General features: G+C 42.4%; 1 protein-coding gene across 5 annotated transcripts in view; it reads left to right on the top strand.

Moving 5' to 3' along the window:
* Nucleotides 1-18,971, top strand: part of amot (angiomotin) — a 31,151-nt gene extending 12,180 nt beyond the window's left edge. For 4 of the 5 annotated variants that reach the window (XM_062562086.1, XM_037480329.2, XM_037480332.2 and 1 more), the window contains 9 exons: nucleotides 144-288; nucleotides 4,743-4,835; nucleotides 5,352-5,497; nucleotides 7,043-7,192; nucleotides 7,876-8,072; nucleotides 10,782-10,910; nucleotides 14,073-14,311; nucleotides 14,404-14,646; nucleotides 17,664-18,971. In XM_062562086.1, coding sequence (XP_062418070.1) covers nucleotides 144-288; nucleotides 4,743-4,835; nucleotides 5,352-5,497; nucleotides 7,043-7,192; nucleotides 7,876-8,072; nucleotides 10,782-10,910; nucleotides 14,073-14,311; nucleotides 14,404-14,646; nucleotides 17,664-17,797 — 1,476 coding nt within the window. In that variant the 3' untranslated portion in view covers nucleotides 17,798-18,971. The remainder of the gene's footprint in view (nucleotides 1-143; nucleotides 289-4,742; nucleotides 4,836-5,351; nucleotides 5,498-7,042; nucleotides 7,193-7,875; nucleotides 8,073-10,781; nucleotides 10,911-14,072; nucleotides 14,312-14,403; nucleotides 14,647-17,663) is intronic. The other variant, XM_037480330.2, reaches the window with a different exon arrangement.
* The last annotated feature ends 2,553 nt before the right edge of the window (nucleotides 18,972-21,524 follow it).

Raw genomic sequence — 21,524 nt, 5'->3', positions numbered from 1 at the left:
GGATTATCCGTTTATGACAAACATCCCGACATGGCAGGGTGAATAGTAAAGACCTTGCTTTTGGTCAAGGTCAGGCTGTAAACAGAGTTTAGGTGAGGCCTGTTCTTCACACTTTCTTACGTTTCTCCTGTGTCTGTTGGCAGTTGGAAACAGAGATCCAGCTAGTGTCAGAGGCATATGAAAACCTTTCCAAGTCTTCATCCAAGAGGGAAGCGCTGGAGAAAACCATGAGGAATAAACTAGAGCTGGAGTTGCGCCGGCTGCACGACTTCAACAGAGACCTCCGAGGTGAGAGCACAAGCACATTTTCACTCTAGTCACAACTAAGAAGCTTATTGGAAAGTTTGTCGGACCATTGCAGTGATGCATTATTATTTAAAATACCATTAGATGATTGATTAGATGAAAGTTTTATTTCTTTCCTATGACTAGTCAATATTGTTTAAACTTGAACTAAAATTAAAGAAGGTCTTGCCTGCCCTCTTCTTAAATTGATCTCAAGAGTACAATAATTGGTAGATAGGGTTAGACAGCCATCGATTTTTAATAGTTACCCTATCGCAGACCTGGGCATTGTACGGCCTGAGGGAAGTCATCATTTTTTCTTTTCAATTTGCAATCATTGTCACGGGAGAACAAGGATTAGGACCCAAATGCAACCACAGGAGCCAGTATCGGGTAACCAATTTTTTTGGTTGCCCCAAAAAACGACGTCGGAGGCAAGTGGAGTACAGGAACTCTGCAGACGGAGAGAGACAATGTCAGTAACGCACAACGTCAGGCAGCGGAACTCACAGATCGACAGTGGTGACTGCCGAGGAAAAAGACGAAAAAGACTGGGGGTTGAAATACCGCCAGTGACGAGTTAGTCGCAGCTGTGGACCGCTCGGGAATGTGGCCATGAGCGGTGTCTAGAGGTGGGACCCAGAACACACCCACAAAAAGCACATGGCCAAACAAAACAAACAGGGAGATGACAGACACATGACGGAGGGATACTTGGTGAGGAAAACGGAGGCAAAAGACGGGCCAGACACGAATCCTGACAACTATTAGTGCAGGTGTTGCTGCTGCGTCACTTGACGTGCATGGAAAAACTGAGTTAACGGAAAATCTAAATCACCGTTTAACACTAAAATGTCAGCCTGTATTAAAAAGATTTACACAGTAGTTTTAAACATGGACAAGGTATTTACTCACTAGAGTCAAAGGTCATGCTGTGTGTTTGGTTTGCAGAGAACAAGGCGCAGTGTTTAAGGATTACAATTTGAATCTCCATTACGAGAGCAAATGCGGAGTAATACAAAACTTTGACTGATGTGGAGCGGGTAAGGATGTCTGACGCCTTGCTAGCTAAACTGCTAAAGCAACAAGACCTTTTTACCAAGCTTCATAAATCCAGGGATGCAGCAGCTAAGACCGGCTTCGAGTAGATCAAAGAGTGTTTGGTAGTGCTCGTCTGCAATAGCTTTACTATGTCATCTATTTTGTATTTACAGTGGGGTCCTTTATCTGATCATCACTTCTAAACATTTAGGCTAAATATGATTTACCAATACATAATAGGATTAAGCTGAGTCTATGTTGTGTTTCACATCTAGGTATTTTAGTGAGCAAACTGAAAGAAGAAAAAACATCACAATCTTCAGGCTGAAGGCAAGGGCAAGACAAGTCCCCCACTACCCATGAAATCAGACCCTAAAAGGAAAGGGAATGCAGTGGAAGTTAAACACACATCCATTAGCATTTAGCACCGAAAGAAAAACCCCTGGAAATTGTGCGTTCTTCAATTTATGATTGAATGAAGAATAGTAGTGTGATCTGAGTGATTGGTGTATGTTTTCCCCTAGCTCTGGGACGGTTTGTCTGAGAGAAATGAAACTTAAATCAGCGGATTCAGGGTGGAATGCTCTGTTTTGTTAGCTCGTAGCTTTGATCGAAAAGTGTACAGATGTACAGTGTGGGTTCAGTTTTACAAATTTGTATACACTATTGTATAACTGTGTAATTGGAGTTGTGTTTGGAGCATGTTCAAACTGATTTCTTTTTATCTTTGTAGCTCAGACTTTAAGTTTTCCAGCTATGTGTGCCATTATTATATTGATTCAGTGCCTGTTACTTAACCGACGTTGGCGGAGATCTCCCTCTTGGAGGCCAGCCGCGCGTCTTTATAGTCCGCCAATGACGGGTTGTATAAATGGTCATATTTATGGATTTCCTCCGACAAAAGCTCTTCATTCCGATCCATTCTCTCGTAAAAAATCGTTGTTTTAATAATGACTGTATTATGCTATGAAACCGGAAATGTGAGGCTCCGCAAAGGATGTAGTTAGCAGACCAATCACAGCTTAGCGGGCAGCGTGACCCTCCAGTGGGATTTGTTCATTTTTCTCACCTGTCCCTTTCTCTCATTTTCTTTGTCTCACTCGTCTTTTTCTCAAATTTTGCTATATTTATTTTTCTTCCTACCATTTTTTATTTGTAATTTTAATTGCTGCTACCTCTCTCCTCTGTCTGCAGTATTGAGACGGTTAAAAGCTGTGCCGGTCGAAAACTGCACTGTCACGTTTAAATCGCAACCGTCTTTTTTGGCCTTTTGTCCGTGTCGGTTAACCGCGTATGCAAGCCCCGTTATTATTGGACATGGCTAAGGTGTATTGGGTGCTCGCTCCTTTTGCTTGACGCACGCTCCTGATCTTGAATCTAGAATCGATTGCTCTTCCTTAGTGTCCCGGATATTGGTGTCTCACGGCTGAATTTTTTGGGCTGAATATTGTAACCATGATTTTTATGGCGGCTGAATATTTTAACAGTGATTTTTTTTAATTACAGCTACCTTGAAGTACTGTGGTACATGTCCTGTCAACAAAGACAGATTCATAATATCCAGTAGGGATGTGCTAATTAACGGGAAAACTTCCTTAAGCAGCTTAGTTGGAATCGGATCCAAGAGACAAGTGGAAGAGTTGGATTTCAAAATTGTAGAAGTCAGTTGATCAAGGTTGATGGAAGAGAAACCATTCAAGTAGGTATCAGGGCCCGCGGCTGCATCCAAGGTTTCTACGACGGGTCTGTTCTGGTTGGGGGCCATCAATTTTCTCAGAATCTTATTATTGAAGAAGTTCATAAAGTCGTTACTACTGAGGTCCACAGGAATACACGGCTCGACAGCGCTGTGACTGTGTCAGTCTGGCTACAGTGCTGAAGAGAAACCTGGAGTTGTTTTTATTTTTCTCGATTAATGATGAGTAATAAGATGCTCTTGCGTTACGGAGAGCCTTCTTATATGTTTTAACACTGTCTTGCCAAGTTAGCCTAGATCCTTCTGATTTGGTGGATCGCCATAACCGTTCAAGTTTCTGCACAGTTTGCTTTAGGTTCCGGGTTTGAGGGTTATACCAAGGGGCGAACTTCCTTCTTATTGCCATTCTTCTTTCGAGGGGAGCAATACTGTCCAGCACAATTCTCAAAGAGCCGGCTTCTTTAAATGAGGCTTCAGCATTATCCGATAAACATCGACTGAAACCCTTGGCAGGAGGAGGAGATTCCGGTAGCATACACTATTATAAAGAGAACCGGCTGGAGTATTTTCCAGGTTGATTGTGAAAGACTAAAAGTCAGGCTTTCAAAAGAGTTATAATCCAGTTTAGGTTTAAGGTTTATTAAAAGGCAGGAGTCATTAATTGCTGCCACTCCACCCCCTCGGCCTGTGCCTCGGGGGATATGTACGGTGGCCCTGAAGTGCAAAGCAACATTACAAAGAATGAAACACTTTTACAAAGCTCCAGGCAAATTCACATTTTGGAAAACAAATTAACATTTTATAAAACACATTTACATTTTATAAAACAAATTTACATCTTAGAAAACACATGTACATTTTAGAAAATGAATTTACATTTTAGAAAACAAATCATCAAGACGCTAAACACTTTTACCAATCCCGAAACAAATTTAGATATGACAGATTCTTCCCGGAAAGGGAATGTACTACATACTGGAAGTGACGGAAGTGTTGAGCACGGTGTTTTTGAATTGTCGTTGGTTGTAGAGTTTATGGCGACAAAGACGTTCATGGTGACCGTCCGAACACGGACTGCGGCCGAGGCATGTTTTGCCCGTTTTGTGGCAAACAAATGAACAGTTTAACGCGGTTTTGCTTTACGTGTGGTCGGTGTTTTTAAAGGACCAGACGGAAACACCAGACATACTGCATCATTGCGTTCAATATTTTAACGAGGGTCACTCGTAAGCTGTAATCGTGGACATGATGTCAAGTCTACACGGTGTAAACGCCAGCTTGAGGACTCTTAAAAGTAAACTGAACGAAGCCGGGTTGTACCGCAGAAAGGATTATTCCTCGCCGAACGCCGTTGTTACGTGCCTACTGGTTTTTGAACCTACTGGTTTGGCTACGTGTGCGTGTTTGTTTTGCCCCGACAGCGGCACATGTTGTCTGCCTCGGTAGATAAAAAATAAAAAAACATACATTTATTAAATGGTCTGCGTTCGGTCGAACTGGGCAGTATCTGGCCCGAACCTGAAATGAGTTCGACACCCCTGGTGTAATTGGTCTCACTCATTTTCTAGAGGTAAGTATACTAATAGATGTGACTTCTTCAGCTCGGTGAAGACCAAAACCAGTTTAATGCTGCCTGCTCCTTTTGATAACATCTTTTCAGCTGCTTCCTTCTATTAAGCAAAATATTTTCAGCAAATCTTTCTCTTTCGTTGTTCAAAAGAGCGCATGGAGACAGCCAATAAGCAGCTCACTGCTAAGGAGTGTGACTGCTCAGAGGACAACCACAAAATCATCTCCCAGCTGCTTGTACAGAGTGAGTACCTGTATCTGACATGGATATGACTGAAAAAACACAAACAATCAAAGTTTATAGCAGGGGTGCCCAATAGGTTGAGCGGTCAACTGGTCGATCGCCAAGGCAGTGTCAATAGATTGTCTGCCATTTATTTTTTTTAAACTACTGCTGCCAGAGCTAACGGAAACTAATGCAAATTAAAAACCCTAGCTGGCTCCAATCAGTGCAAGTCGTTGAGTAATGACTATGTGAATGTGGAATGGTTGTCACAGTTCCCTCCCTTCCGACAGATGAGAGGCTCATTGTTGTTTTTTATCGATTCATTTTGCATTTGTTTGGCATGCAGCCCTGTTCTGTTTGGTTACCATTACTACTTTATCACCCCCCCCCCCACGACTTGGTCGGTTGAAATTGATCTTTGAGTTGCAAAAGTGTGGGCACCCCTGGTTTATAGTATTTACAACATCCTTGCATAACAATAACTTTTTTTTTTAAATAAGGAGAAAATGGACTGTGTTTGTACATGTGTTCAAGACAAAGAGACGATCCGTGAGAGGGAGAAGCTGGAGATGAATTTGAATGCGCTACGTTTTACCACAGAGGACCAGAGAAGATACATTGAGATCCGAGACCATGCCCTCAACAACGCCCAAGCCAAAGTGGTAAAGCTTGAGGAGGAGGTAACCGCATCACTCTATGTATTTGGGTTTAAGTCTAAGAAGCTTCTGTGAAGATGAACAATTCCAGCCATGATGTTCTTATTAAACTTAACAGCCAATGCAGGCCAATTGTGTCTTGTTCATTAGTTGGAATGCAGTGATGCATTCCTTCCAACTACATTTCTCCTCTGCCCTCATCTCTAAAGGGCCGGTCCAGGTCTCGGTCCTTACCTCCTGAATCCATCCTAGACTTTCAACAACTAAAAGAAGCCTTTCTGACTGCTCTCATCTTGGTTGATCCTAACTGAGACATATACCGTTTGTTGTTGAAGTGGACGCATCCTGAACAGGAGTTAGCGGTTCTCTCACAGCGGCAGGGTGATCCTCCCAAACTCCATCCTAGCGCCTTCTACTCAAGGAAGCTGTTCCCGGCGGAGCGGAACTATGACATTGGGAATCGGGAGCTGTTCGCCACCAAGCTCGTGTTAGAGGAATGGAGGGATTAGCTGTAGGGAGCCAATCACCAGTTTGAGGTTCTCTCTGGGTTCTGGACATCCAGGTAGCAGGCGTACCCTCTCGCTCCTCAGTAATCGGTACTGGTGGCCATCCATCTCTCAGGATGTTTCCAGGTACGTTCGGGGATGCTCAGTCTGGCCATTACCAACACCTCCAAGCTCGTGGCACTTCCAATCCCACAATGACCCTGGTCGCACATTGGAATTGATTTCATGACGGACTTTCCCAGATCCAGTAACCACACTTGTGTCCTCTTCGTTGTGGATCGCTTTTTGAAGGCTTGCAAGCTGATCCCTTTGCCGGGACTTCCTACGCCATTTGAGGTTGCGGAGGCCCTCTTCAATCATGTCTTCCTGAAACTTCGGTATCCCTGAAGACATAGTGTTGGACAGTTCATCTTAAGGGTTTGGCGGGCGTTCTTCAGACTCCTCTGGGCTGGATCTTCCTCCACAATACAGGATTTCACCATCTTTCCATGTGTCACTGTAGAAGCCCTTCATTGAACCTGTCACTACTCCTCCCACAGAAACCGTTCTGGATGACGTACCTCCTCCTCCTATAGAGTCCGCACCATCATGGACTCGCCTCCCCTTATATTCGACTCCTCTTCACACACTCATTGTCTGGTCCGGTCTCTACATGACACTACAGACTCTCGCGCAACTTACCCGCTACTTACCTGGATCCCTTCCGTCGATCACCTGCTAACCTTCATATTGAAGTCCTATCTCCAGTCTTCAATCCTCCGTCAGAGTTATCCTTCAGCTAAGTTACATCCTGATTACCATCTGTCTGCATACTCACCATATCTCCGTCTGGTTCCGCAATCATGTGAATAAACACTATTGTGCTTACCACCTGGCTGACTCCTGTCCCATCCGTGACACCCAGTATGGACAGAATCAACAATGTAAAATGTGCAGTACGTTTAATTCATACGGATCTCCAACGGATTATCACTTGAAGTCTGATGTTTAATATATTCTTTCACATTTTTTCCATGTATTCGTCATAATATGTTGAATGCACATTTTGTGTGTGTGTTTGTAGCTTAAGAAAAAGCAGGTCTATGTGGAAAAGGTAGAGAGGATGCAGCAAGCTCTGGGTCAGCTACAGGGGGCATGTCAGAAGAGGGAACAACTTGAGCATCGCCTCCGTATTCGACTGGAAAGAGAGCTTGAGTCGCTACGCATGCAGCAGGTAACATCCTAGGTCCTACATCCTATACTGGTTGACGTTTACATAGACAATGAATGAAGAGACCACTAGGGTGTGCTTATGCATCTTCCCATTTCATATGTATATATTAGGTCGCAAACATATTAATGAATTGTATACAAATCGAATGACTCTACCAGTTCTGCTAGTAAATCATTTTATCTATGCACAACATTTTAAAGTTGAAAATTAAATATTAGCTGATAACACGTTCTGTTGCTGAAGTGTATATGTGTTAAATACACTGGGAAGATGCAGGTGATTGGACACAGTCAGGTACACAACCATTAAATCACATGACACACAAAACACACGGTGGCAGTAAGTGAAGTTAACCCATGGACCCAAGAGGCAGGAAAGTACTAGGAAATAAACCCACACCTCGACACATATACACTTTAGATGTTTAGTTAATTTTGAGTTCACTACTTTTGACACACATACTAACAACGATGTTGGAGATGTTGACCTGAAGACATTTTATCTTTTAGACTTTTTAGAGCCATTTTAGCATTAACAATTGAATCTTGCTAAAACAGCAATTCCTAATACTTTTGGAAGGTAAAACAGCTTGGTACAGATCTTATGTTGAATCCACCAATGACATTTCCACTTATTTTGTTCTGACTCCTTCATTCTTCTGGTTCCCCTCTTATCCCTCCCAGCGACAGGGAGGCACTCAGAGCCGTGGTGCAGTGCCATCGGAGAACAATGCAACAGCGCTGATGGAGCAGTTGAGGGAGAAGGAGGAGCAGATCCTGGCTCTGGAGGCTGACATGACCAAATGGGAGCAGAAGTACTTGGAGGAGAGTGTAATGAGGCAATTTGCCCTGGACGTTGCTGCCTCTGTCGCCACTGAGAGGTACATGTACACGACAGTTATTGATATTTCCTTCACTAAGGCATTCTTTCAGACTCTGGTGTCTTACTTATGTTCAAGATGAATTTTAAATTATTGTAGAAATTATAGTCTCACTAAGAAGAGAGCAGTCAATCTCTCTCCAATTGCAACTGGACAGCGCATGCCCACCGATGAGCAGAAATACGTCAAATGTGTTTTTATACAAAGTACCCCTGAAATAAAGGTATTAAAATAAAATGCTGATGCCAGAAAATACAACAATATATATATATATATATATATATATATATATATATATATATATATATATATATATATATATATATATATATATATAAATATTAAATGTATGTATTTAAAATATAGGGAATACGTTCTTCTGAATTATCTATTTTTTCCTAATTTGGTATCTCAGAGCATTCAGGTGTTTGGGCTATATAATGTACACAAACCTCTGGTGGACACCCCACAAAAAGATCAATGTAAGACAGGTAAAGACAACAACTTGATTGTGTGTGTGTGTATATGTAGCTACCCTTTTCACTTGCACTTCTAGTCAGGGTCCTCATACCATACCCCCGTTGCATGGGAGAGGCATTGGATTGGGTCTGCTAAATTATTTCTGTACTGTCAGAGTGACCTCAAACTCCCATGCATTATTGATTTATCACTGGAGACTCCGTCCTGCTTCCCTGTCCGTCGCCGCGGCGCAGTCTTAGCCCGTTAGCCTCTTAGCCGCTGGCCTGGTAGCCGCTAATTCCAGACGGTAATGACCTCATCGCTCCAATACTCACGGCCTCCAACACGCTCACCTTCTACTTACCCTAAAAAAATATATATACACACACGCACTCTATAAAAGCAAAATATAGAATTAAGAGCAGTTGTTAGTCCTTCCTAGTCGTAGAGGAACCTATTGTATTTTTAAAGTACCATATTTGGCCAGTTTTTTTCTGCAATGCAGGATTGACTTGAAATTTGGCCCACTCTTGCTTGCTTTTGGTTATGCTCTACAAAAAAGTAACTCATGTTATTTAAATGCGTCTGCTTACAGTTTCAGCCATTTAGGGGGGGTAAACGAGAGAAAACGTCATAGTCTAATGGAGTTTAATAAATAAATGCACATCAGCCTCTCCTTTTATTAAAACACTACCCTAGTTTGTGCAGCTAACATCAGCTTTACAGACTCCATTTATTCAGCTGCATTCATACAAATATGTTCTGCTCTCTGAGACTATATATGTGCCACTATTTGTTCTTTATGTGGTTTACTGTTTCATTTCAAATTCCTCCACTTCTGGTGATCACTTTAAATTTGTATTTAATGTAACGTATGTAATGTATAGTATATTGTAAATGAAATATGGTGCAATCCGCCTCTAAGCCTGTGCGTGTGTCATCGCCATCCTTATTGCTGTTTAAAAAAGTCATGTAACTGGCATTTATTGAAACTGTTGCAGTGTTTCAGAGTATTTATATAGTTGGTTTGCTTTGTTCTGATTCAGGATTATGATGATACAGCGTTGCAATGGCCCCTTTGTTCGGTTTGTGTTCACACTGTCCGCTGTTAAACTGTGTCCAACTGTGTTTAACAGCGGACTAAATATTGTAAATAAACACCACGTGTTAGCAAACTGTTCTGTCATTTGGTCCAATTTGAATGCAGCTATAAATAGACTGCTTCTTTTGGGGGGGTTTTAAGTGTGAGGAATTGGAGGGGGCATGACCCAGTTGGGTTGTAGAAGTGGGTGCGTAGCCTAAAAGGTTTGGGAACTGGTGTGGTGTTTTGTCTCTTTGGGTGGAAATGTTGACCCCCGTTTCAGGAGTCAGCAAACATCATATTTCATTACGTTAACCCACCTATTACGAACTATGTCAAAGGCGACAGACAATTTTGTGTTTTTTTTCTGCCAAATAAGATCAATAATAATAATAATGCCACACACTGCTGGAAATCTTAAAGTGCTACAACCCCAAAATCAGTTTGGACATGCTCCAAATACAACTCCAACAATTGTTACACACTTATAAAATATTTTATGCAAATTAAGGCTGGGCGGTATGGTCAAAAATTCATATCACAGTATTTAGAAAGATTCTGATGGTATCCTGGTATGTGACGGTATCTCTTGATCAAGTCAACACATTAATTCATTGACCCCGAAAAGGACCGCCAGCTACCCGAACATCATGTTAGCGTATTAGCTTGTTGTGGCTGCAAGCCACCAGAGGAAATACCAGCTGCTCGACAAGCTTTGCAATACATTTTTTTCTCTTCTAATTTACGGATTTTACAAAATCCTCCAATGAGACACAGCTCCTCCTTGTGTTGGTGCATATCTGGTCTCTCGTTCCTCCTACTGTATCGCTCTTTTCCATGTTTTCACGGGATACCAAACAACACCGCCATTCGACCCTGAATCAGCACATATCATTTACAGTTCTCTATGAGAAACCTTCCCAGAGCTAGAGGAAAACCAACACCAAGCACCCAAATCACATTATTATAAATTACCTTACTTTTGCCGTTTTCAACAAAAGTTTAAAACCCAGGACCCTCTTGCTGTGAGGCGAGAACTAACCACCACCGCCCCGCCTCCTAATCATTATTGCATTTTTTTAAAGTGAGTCCCTATTGACAGGCATTGAGAACAGGTCAACCATCTAGTCTGAAGTCTGATGGCTGAGCTAGTCTTTCTTGCATTGCAGGGATACATCTATTGCAGTAATGAGCCATTCTCCAAGCATCAGCTATGACACATCGGTGGAGGCTAGAATCCAGAAGGAAGAAGAAGACATTCTCATGGCCAATCGGCGCTGTCTAGACATGGAAACCAGGTAAAGCACTCTCCACATACAGAGCCTTCCTGATTTACAGCTGCCAGGTAGAGTTGCATTCCTGAAACTTGTATAAAAAAGATTTTTATTACTATAAAAAAGACAATACATTCACAGAACTTATAAAAATGTGCCAAAATAACTATCACTATTCCTCAACAAAAAATTAGTATTGTGGGATATGTAGGACAATATATTTTCAATTTTGTGTATATCGATGGAAGATAAAAAGGAGGAAATAGTTATTCGATCTCTTGAATATATTATTAGAATATAATTGTAATGTGAGGTTCATTCAAACTTTAAAACACAGAATATGAAACAAAAAATGCAGAAAATCCCACCATATAAAAGTTACTTTAATTTGCATTTGAATGTAGGAAATACGTATTTGATCTCCTACCAAACCATGACTCAGTACTTTGTGGAGAAGGTCCTGTTGGCAAACACAGAGGTCAGCCGTTTCTTGTAGTCCCCAAGGTGGCCAAAATGAAAGGGCACCCATTGCCCAAATGATTTATGAAATTAAAAATAATATTAATAAATAAAAAACACAGTATAGTAACAGGACCAGGAAGCTACAAAGGGACCCGAAACACAAGCCCATTCATCTCTGAACGGCCGTATCAAGTGCCACGGGCATGAGTATGGCATAGACACGCAGCGTCTCGTTCCCTTCAGGGAACTAAGGTTACATACGTAACCGGAGGCGTTCCCTATCAGGGAACTCGAGCTGCGTGGAAACGCTGTGGGAACGCCAATACCCACTCCGCCATATGTGCCAGTGACCGTAGTGTGAAATCATATCTCCAATTCTCTTGAGGGAAGAAATAGCGAGCAGGAAGAGGGTCTTAAGAGCCACATACTCCACTGCGACCTCTGCGATGGGCTCGAACGGAGCACCGGAGACCTTCTAGCACGATGGCCAGGTCCCAAGACGGTACTCTTGTATGGGCTGGTGGCCTCAGCCTCAGAGTGCCACGAAGGACGCGGGATACTAGTGGGTTTCTCCCCAGAGAACGCCCATCCAGTGGGGCATGAGTCGCCGACAAGGCCGCCACGTATACTTTGCCTTCCTGGTAGCGGGGGCTCTGGAGTGAAGGACGGTCTTAACGACCTCGGTCGAGAGACCAGATTCTAAGAGGCGGGCCCGCTTCGGGGGCCACGCCCATAGTTTCCATAGCTCCGGGCGGGGGTGAACGATGGTCCCCGACGCCTGCGACATCAAGTCCGCCCTGATTCGAATCTCCCAGGGAGGACCTACTAGGAGCGATATCAGGTCCGCAAACCATACTCGGGCCGGCCAGTACGGGGCTACTAACAGTAGACTGACACCGTCCTGACGGACCCTCTCCAGAACCCCTGGGAGCAGAGCAACCAGGGGAAAGGCGTACAGGCGTGACCTCGGCCAAGCCTGCCCCATTGCATCCCACCCCTAGCGGGGTGGGATGCGTAAGGGAGAACCACAGAGGACAGTGTGTCGTCTCTCTGGAAGCAAACAGGTCTACCTCGGCACGACCAAAGTGTCTCCACAGGAGCTCTACCACCTCGGGGTGGAGTCTCCAGTCCAGTCCAGGGTCCCTCCATCTAGCCAGAACCCGCAGGCACCGTCGTGTGACCTTGATCGGACGGCCAGGTTTCCCATCGGGGACAACCCTTTGGCTCTGACCACCACTGCAATGGTCTCAAGTGCAGCAGGCGGTCCTTTATAATTTTAGCTTGATATGAAAGGAAAGATTTCTATTGGCCCTAAACTAGCATTGAGGAGGAGCAGGTCCTCCCACTGCAACACAAGATCCAATCACATCCAATGTGTGGTCTCCTAACATTAATGTAACATAACGAACAAAGAGTGAGTGTTTTATGGTGCTTGGTGTGTCTCTAACTCTCACCCTTATTAGATCTGTGTCTGACTGGTTGGCACTTTCTGCTTTGCCCTCTGACCTTGCACTCCTCAACTAGGATAAGACAGTGACTCCCTAAATGACTATCAAAACGACGCACATTTGTCTTTCCTTTCGGTGCCTAAGCCAATTTTAATACTTGATTTACACTACTCTGATGACACTGTCCTCGCAGCAGGTAATAATAGCCTACTGTTGTACAGCTACAGTAGCTAGTTAGCAATCAACCTTTTTTAAATTTATTTAAGTCAGTGTTTCCCCTACCATCAAGAAATAAATAGTTTTTTTCCTGCGCACAGCAGTTTTGCCCCAATGGACACACAAAACCATACGTAAGCACACTCCCACCAGCGGACAAAGAGGGCATGGCAGCAACTAAATTTTAAGAAAAAATGAGGAACCAGTTAGTCACTTCATGTTAACTTAATCCAGATGAATTGAATAATTGGTGGTGTCAAATCACTTCTATAGCTCTTAGGGTTTCATTGTCTATGGACGTTTGATCCTTTCTCTTGTCACGGTTTGGGTTCTTGTCTTGTTTTATTTTGTAGTTTCATGTTTCTTGTGTTCCTGGGGTAACTTCACTTCCTGCCTTGTGTCTTCCCCTGTAATTGTCTGCCGTGTCTGATTGTTTCCAGCTGTGTCCAATCACCTGCACCTCCCTTATGTATTTAAGCCCTGTGAGTCTCTTGTCTCTTGTCACGTCATTAGATGTCAGATGCCTGTTGCATGTCCTAGTGTTGCGTTGTGTCCCCATGCCATGTAAGTTGTATTTGTTGTTGTTTCATGTCCAGGTCCCTGTCTTGTCTTTGTTTTTTTTATCCTCCTTCTCACATTGGTCGGTTTGAGGGATTTTGAGTTACTTTAGAATGTGACTAATAAAGTCTTTTTTGTTGCTCAAACTCCACATCTGAGTCCTCCCTCCTTGTCCCTCACATGCACCGTACTGACATTATATATATATATTATAGAGAAGTATTGTTGGAAAAGTGTTTAAGTTTCCTACAGTTTAAATTGCATTGATCGATCGGTTGCTCTGGTGTTCACACGGGGGGAGGGAATCAGAACAAAGGAGGGGGTTGGGTTGTATATGTTGTTGTTTCAAGTCCAGGTCCCTGTCTCGTCCTTGTTTTTTCCCTCCTTCCCCTTTTTCTAGGTTTGAGTGGTTTTGAGTTTTTGCCTGAAACTCCGCGCCTGAGTCCTCCCTCCTTGCCCTCGCACCGCACATACTGACATTCTCTTTTTCTGCCTAATTCAGAATAAAGAACCTTCATGCTCAGATCATAGAGAAAGATGCTATGATCAAGGTGCTTCACCAGCGCTCCAGGAAGGAGCCAATCAAGTCAGATGCACAATCTGCCATGAGGCCCACCAAGTCCTTGATGTCCATTTCCAATACTAGCTCTGGTGGTTCAGGAGTGCTCTCTCACAGCCTGGGCCTCGGTAGCTCCTCCATCACCAAAGAACGCAAGGACACCAGCTGGAAGGGTAGCCTGTGTAAGAACCTTAAACTTTCTGTTTTTACAAAGTAATGTGCTACTACTACTGTGCTTGTGATTAAAGATTGGTCTCATCACATGTTCTTCCAGCAGGTCTGCCGGGTTACGAGTCTCTCCGGACAGGGTCAATTTCATCATCTCCCTCACCAGTGCTTCCTTCCACCCCCATGACTACAGGACATTCGAAGACAAGCAGCCGGGATAGTTGCACGCAAACCGAAAAAGGACAGGGTCAGGAAACCAGCAAGCTCAGCACTCCGGGCCTGCAGAGCATGACGCTGCCTGCTTGCCTGTTGAGCCCCAGCCCTGTCTACATCCCTGACCGCATAGCAGGTCAGCTTACCCTTTCTATCCAACACATTAGTATGAGCTGGTGAATTCCTGAACAAATCTGTTTAATCGCCAGCCTGGATAACAATTAAAAAGGAAATTTGCTCTGTGAAGACAATTTATTTGTTATGTCTCAGAGTATTATCATTATTACACTATACTAAAGCAATAAGGCTGTACTTTATTGTCCAATAATGTAACAGTTCGAGGGTGTAGCAACCCTCAAACAGTTACATAATTGGAAATATACTCCAAAAAATAGTTGGTACATTTAGCATTATCATACGAAAAAAAGCATGTCAATATTCATGTTTTTCCAATATTTAGAGGGAAATTCATGAAAACACATGCAATAACCTTTCCATGAATAATGTTTGGCCGTAATACAAAGTTGTTGTAAATAGAAATGAATTAAAGCTGCGAGCAGAGTTGGACGTGTCCTCGCTACTACGCATGCTGGGGCACCGGCCGGACGGCTAGAAATATAACCAAGAACTCCTGCGGCCGTCGGACAAAGTGTGATTCAGCTGTCGTTAACCGCGTGGAGCGATGCGAAATGTCAACCATTACCAATCTCCTTCACCAGTCAACTTCTAATCAGTTTCAGATGGGATTTAAAAGGAAACAATCAACAGTTACACAGTATTTCCACTTCAGGCAGAGAGGTTGAGAGAGAGAGAGGACATTCTGATCTGATCTACCATTTTAGAAATTAAAGCCTCTCAAAATGCCACCTTCGTTTACTGGATACTACATTTTTTTACTTCCTGTTACCAGTAGGTGGCGCTATGACTTTGATGCAACTATTCAGGCCCACAGTCTAAAACATTACAACGGTTTAGTTGTTCTTGGCGAAGGATCAACTTTGCCGATGCTCCCTCTCGCCACTGATTATCAGATTCTTATAATACATTCACAATGAAGCATTATCAAGGTCTTAACTCTCTGCTAAGAACTTTTAAGAGGGATCAGATTAACCTTTGAGGAGCATAGCCTGTGAGGAGCAGGGTGTAAAATATAAAAAAAACATCCAACTTCCTGTTTTCAGGTGGTGCCATTAAAATTGATCATATGGATGTCTACAGGGTGAGAAGGTCATGCTATATGAAAAATATAGAGTTGATTAGATAAAAGTATGATCTAGTAAAACAACTAAAAAATGTCATGGCGAAGGGTGCTTTTTGGAAAATGCTCCCAACAATTAACTGCAGCGCCCCCTATTATTTAAATATTATGAAAGAATTAGGGTGTGTTCAGGGGTTCAATGTTTACACATATTACAATATTGGTGAGGGCAGGCTAATTCATTTGTAAGTTATATGGCTTGCCAGATTAACCAACTTTCATGGCGAATGGTGTTTTTAAAAAAAACGCTCCCTACACAGATTCATATTTCTTTTCAATTTAGCAGCACTCAGCCAGGGACTTGTGAGTATCCCCACAGCGGCCTGGCGCCTCATACCACGGGCCACTCCAGAGTAGAATACCAGTCCATCCCCTATCCAGGAGTGTGGTTCCAGAGCCGAGGGTGTAGCAACCCTCAAACAGTTACATAATTGGAAAAATAGTTGGTACATTTAGCATTATCATATGAAAAAAAGCTCCGGCTCCTTCACCCCCAGAGTGGTTACGTTCCACGTTCCCAGAGCCAGCATCTTCGGCCCAGGTCTGTTCCACCTAGACCCCCCACTGTCACTGCCACCCTGCGAACTGCTACCCCATCGGTTTCCCCCACAGGTGGTCAGCCCATGGGGATTAGAGTCTTGGGGTGCCGCGTCACTCTTTCGGGTTATGCCCGGCCGGGTTCCACGGCGAAGCCCGGCCACCAGACGCTTGCTGTCGAGCCCTCTATCTGGGCCTGGCTCCAAAAGGGGGCCCCGGGCTTCCTCCGGGCTGGGTAGCTCCTTCACTTTTCTGCTTTTTCATAGGGCCTTTTGAAGCTAAAAGTCTTGCCAGATTAAGCCACACCCCTTGCAAAGTTCAATATCTTCTAAAAACCATATAATAGGTTAAAAATAATGATATGGATGTTTACAGATTCATGCTATATGAGTGTAACTGCTGGGTTCGTAGGGGATCGGAATGACCGACGGACACTTTCTCACAGTTTGGTATATAGTTTATTAGTATTACTACTTTATTTCTCCATCTCTCCGGCTCGCGCTGGCCGTTCTCCCGCACTCGCTCCCGTCTCACTCCTAAATAGAAGGGGAAGCACCTTGTCAATTGCCCTCAGCTGGAGGTTCATTACCTCATTCCCATGTCACCATTCCCCGAGCAGCCGAGCCGAAACCACGCCCGCCACCACAATGAGAGTATGGTCGAGTTAAAACAACTTGAATGTTGGTTTTTGAAAATGCTCCCTGCACACAGTTTAATATTTCTTCCGGCAAAATGCAATTTTTAGAGCCCGAGGTTTCAAGATCACACTGTGTGAATTTGAAAAGAATCTGGTTTAATCCCTGTTATGAAAATAGGCCAAAAGGGCAGATTATCAATTATTAACGGCAGAGATCCTGAAGCTGAGAAAATATGTTAACGAGGTGGTAACAGTTCCTGAGCGTTTCAGCTGTAGCATTAGTTCCTGGTTTGCTAAGTGACGATGTGGCAAAAAAATGAGTGGATAGCTGGAGAATATCAAGCCTGGAGCTTGATTGGGGAATGAATTCCACCTGCGCCAGTCAATTAGTGGGCCGAGCACAACCCAGACCATGACACTTTCTTGGTCTTGGTGAAGATGAATGCATGAAGTCTTTCCAAATCATGTTGAGACATAAGTGCTCTAATCCATCATATATTCTTGAGGCGATAATAGGCGGTTTTTGGTAATTGTTTATATATTCCATAACTACACCTAAAAACTCCCAATTCATATGCCTCAACATGTTCTCATGACGTGATGGTATTAAAGCGCAGGTGCTATACTAGTACAGTACAGTCAAGTACCAATGTTAAAAAGATTGACTGGATCATCAGAAATTCTGGACTGTATAGATGTTCTTTTGTCAACTCTTTTCCAGATGTGCCAGTGTTTCAAAGTAATACCTTGGAACGAAGGCTCCCCCTCCAGTCCCATCCACATCAACAGGCCTCTGCTCCAGCCACACCGACCCAACAGGAAGTGGAAAAAGAAATGGTGGAGATCCTCATCTGACCGTGAATTTGAGGAAATAAATATCTATCATCACAGATCGAGTGACAAACATTTAAATCACCCCGCTTTATCATCCAGACTTGGAACATATTTTGGTGGGTTTAAGATTCACTGTTTGACTAATTCATATCAAGAAACATTTTGATACTCTGGATGTGCATTCAGTCCAACACATGAAGCCTGACCTGAGATTTTACATATTTCCTTCTTTAAATCAATCCACTAGTCAAAAGCATAAAGCTGAAGCCCTATGTCCCTTTGTGTCTCATTTTATCGGCAGTCCCCACAGTTGTGTTAATAGGACGTTGCCAATGGAACCTTTAAATGGAGCAATTTTATGATGCTTTTTGCACCCTTTTTACAATGATGAATTTAGCTGTTTAAGCATGAGTGAATTACACATTATTGCAAACAAATACATTTTTTTATCAAGTTGACCTGCTATAAAGCATACACACAAACAAATCCCCAAATACATTTTTTGCTGATACATTTAAAGTGACGGGACCTCTTGACCTGGAAACAGTAAACAAGTTTAAGACAAAACTACATATAACCTTGACACATCATAGAGATATATAAGCTCTCCAATAATGTTTCTAGACGCAGGTTGGACCAAAGATATCGGTTATTGTATTGTTGCATATATTGCACTACTTTAAGGTTTTTTTGTTTTTTCTATATTACTTTAAGATGTCTGATACAGTGCTATTTTTTTATGTATGTACTTTATATATATTTTATTTACTTTTGCCATGTACTGTAATGGCCAGTTTGGAACCATGGAGGGATCTGAGGGCTGAGCCTTTGATCTGTTTCATTCATGATTGAACTTCTGAGTAACCTTTCTGATAGTAGACATGTTTTGCTTAATTATTAGACGCAGTAGTGCTGTATTCCACTGGTACAAGAATCATATATTAGTACCTGTGTTTTTACACTAGTGTTTGCGGCTCCTGTGACTCATGCATTACAAAGTAAAGTGGCTACATCACTGGGTCAGATACAATGGCTAGTGGAATTTACGTCGAAGCGGACACAGCGTGATCCAGTCTGGTTAGAGGGCTGCTAACTTACTTTGGGGATGCACATATAAATGGCCCAGCAATTAGTGTGGACCTTTGCTTCGCTTCCAATGGCGCCCTCCTGTGGTCCTTGATGTGAATAAAGTTCTATCTCAAAAGTTCTGAGGCAATCTTTGTTTTCCTATTTGCGCAAGCATATAAAACACCACTAGGGGTAGTGCTTTTAACTATGACAATCCAATTTCATTGAAGCTGTTCGTCAATATGTTGGAGTTTAGGTTTAAGTTAACTTTCATGGTTTGTTTTATTGTTTCAAGATAAAATAATCACAGCCATGTGGCATTACATTTACAGTCCACATCAATCCTGTGTTTGTATTCTTCATTACATGTCATTTAGCTGACGCTTTTATCCAAAGCAACGGCCATTGCACTTAAAACATTTTTGCCTGGGGAGCAGTTGTGTGTCTTGCTCAGGTACACTCAACATGGGGTATGGAGCAGTCAGGGTTCGAACCACCAGCCTTGCAGTTCCCGGCACACCTCCCTCTTCAGAAAGCAATGACAATGTAATTGTTTATGCTCTTTGTGTTTAATTAATGAATAGTGACTTTAAGTTTCTCTACTTCAGTTTATCACAATATAATATATTTTGGCTGGCTGTTTATGTTAATGCCTTTTGAAAGTAAAACACAAAGAGAACAGTACAGAAGCCTTTTCGCAATTTTGCCTTGATTGTTCATTCTCCCGCTCCAATGCACCTGCACTCTGTGGGTGATAGGAACAGCGGTGGCAAATGTTAAAACCAAGGTATACTGAGACTTCATTTAATGCAGGTATTTTCCAACCAGACATATTCTCTGTAAACAATGCTTTAGCTACTACCTGTGCATCTTATTTAGCTGATGGTAACACTTCAACCCATTTACAGTACGGGTCCACTGTCACAAAGCAGTATTTGCTGCTTTCACAGGATGTTCGCCATGAAGGCAAATCAATGTTAAAATCAGAGAGCGCATATGAGGTCCATGCGCACGGGCAAACAGTCACGAGCAAAAGTCACTCTCACGTGTGCCAAAGTTGCTCATTTATCAAGTATCTAATTTGCTCACGCGTGAAACTTGATCCTGCTCGCTTGGGAGTACATTTTCTTCTTTCCATTCACCATGGTATCTCTACATCTAATTGGTGCAAACCTTGTCTTTGGATTATCTGGATCTCATTTCTGTTGAGAGTGCTACATTCCCTGCTATTAAAACAGTTCAAAAATTTCAATATTCAGCTCCTCTAGGTCTTTCCAGTCCATGACTTTTCAGCTGTCTAGCTCATAATTGAATTTATATGAATAAATTTTTTTTCAGCTTTGCCAGTCTGCCAGTTAGAGAAACAATTTAAACTTTAAAATTTTGAGAAATCTAAACTATTTTATAAAAAAACAGCTTGTTGATATCATCTATAGAGTGTACAGCAGTGTCAAAATACAGTTAAAAAAAGATTGCTCTCCTGCCCTTACGGCCACAATATTCTATTTTCAGGCTTCATTGTTGGTTCAAATGATGCCGTGCCTATGCTGATTGGACTCATGTGGGTATGGATACAGATATTTACTTTTTAGCCTTAGGAGCCAAGAGTGAGACAAAGTCTGACTCAAGCTCCAATACAAATCTGGTGACATATAAAAAAACAAAAAAACAGAAGGTACATGTTTTGTAAACTGCCGCTAGAGTCGTATTTATTACCGGATAGATATATAAACCACATGGTCGCATTCGATAGAGTATTGGGTCTCTAAAAATCAAAAACAAAAAAACAACTGAAAGAAACGGTATATATGATGAACAAAGTTTGACAACACAAAAAGGAGGAGGAGGAGGTCCTGCTGCTCTTCCAACGGACGGACGCAATCACGGTGCGGAGAGGACCCCTTCCACCAATCCACACATGGCCATGGCACACCCCTATTTGCATGAGGGAAATGAAATGCAAGAAAGAAGCAAAGGAAAAACACAGGGCGCACACAGCCGACTACAGTACACATATGACCACAGTCGTAACACCGTTGATACTTACACACGAGCTCCACTCTTGTCAGTTTGTCTCACACAGCGGAACCATTATGAAAGTAAATCTGTGTCATCGGGGGTTGAAATAAAAAGGTGATTGAATTTCTAGCACTGAATATTTATGCATTGAAATAATGTATCTGAATGTTTTTCAACATTAAAATAATGCAAAAAATTACACCTAATATTAATATTAACTTGATGTTATGATTGCGGAGGGTAACTTATTGTCAAACCTTCTTTATTACATCAATGTATATATTGAGATTTATAATAATTTTAGTATTTTGATGATGCGTAAAGGGAATATTACATGTAAAAAACACCTTATTTGTGTTTAGTTAATAAATAAAAGTGCCAAATACACTACTTTTGAAATATATTATTGATTTTTGTGGATTAAAATGGGATTAGAAGCAAACATCTGAATTAAATGTATTAAAAAGTGTAAATGTTTCTAGCAATAAGGAACAAAGTTTGGAAGGTAGAACCCATTTGGGGTGGGTCGGGTTGGTTGGTTGCGGTGGGGGCTTACAATGTTCCTAAATCCTCAAAGGGGAAACCACTACACTACGGCGTCAGCAACTCTGCTGAATGATGTATGATGCATACAAGGTGTTATTTGGTGGAAAGCTTTTGG

This window comes from Pungitius pungitius, chromosome 1 (assembly GCF_949316345.1).
Source record: "Pungitius pungitius chromosome 1, fPunPun2.1, whole genome shotgun sequence".
NCBI classification, from domain to species: domain Eukaryota; kingdom Metazoa; phylum Chordata; class Actinopteri; order Perciformes; family Gasterosteidae; genus Pungitius; species Pungitius pungitius.
This window is presented reverse-complemented; position numbering and strand designations above follow the sequence as displayed.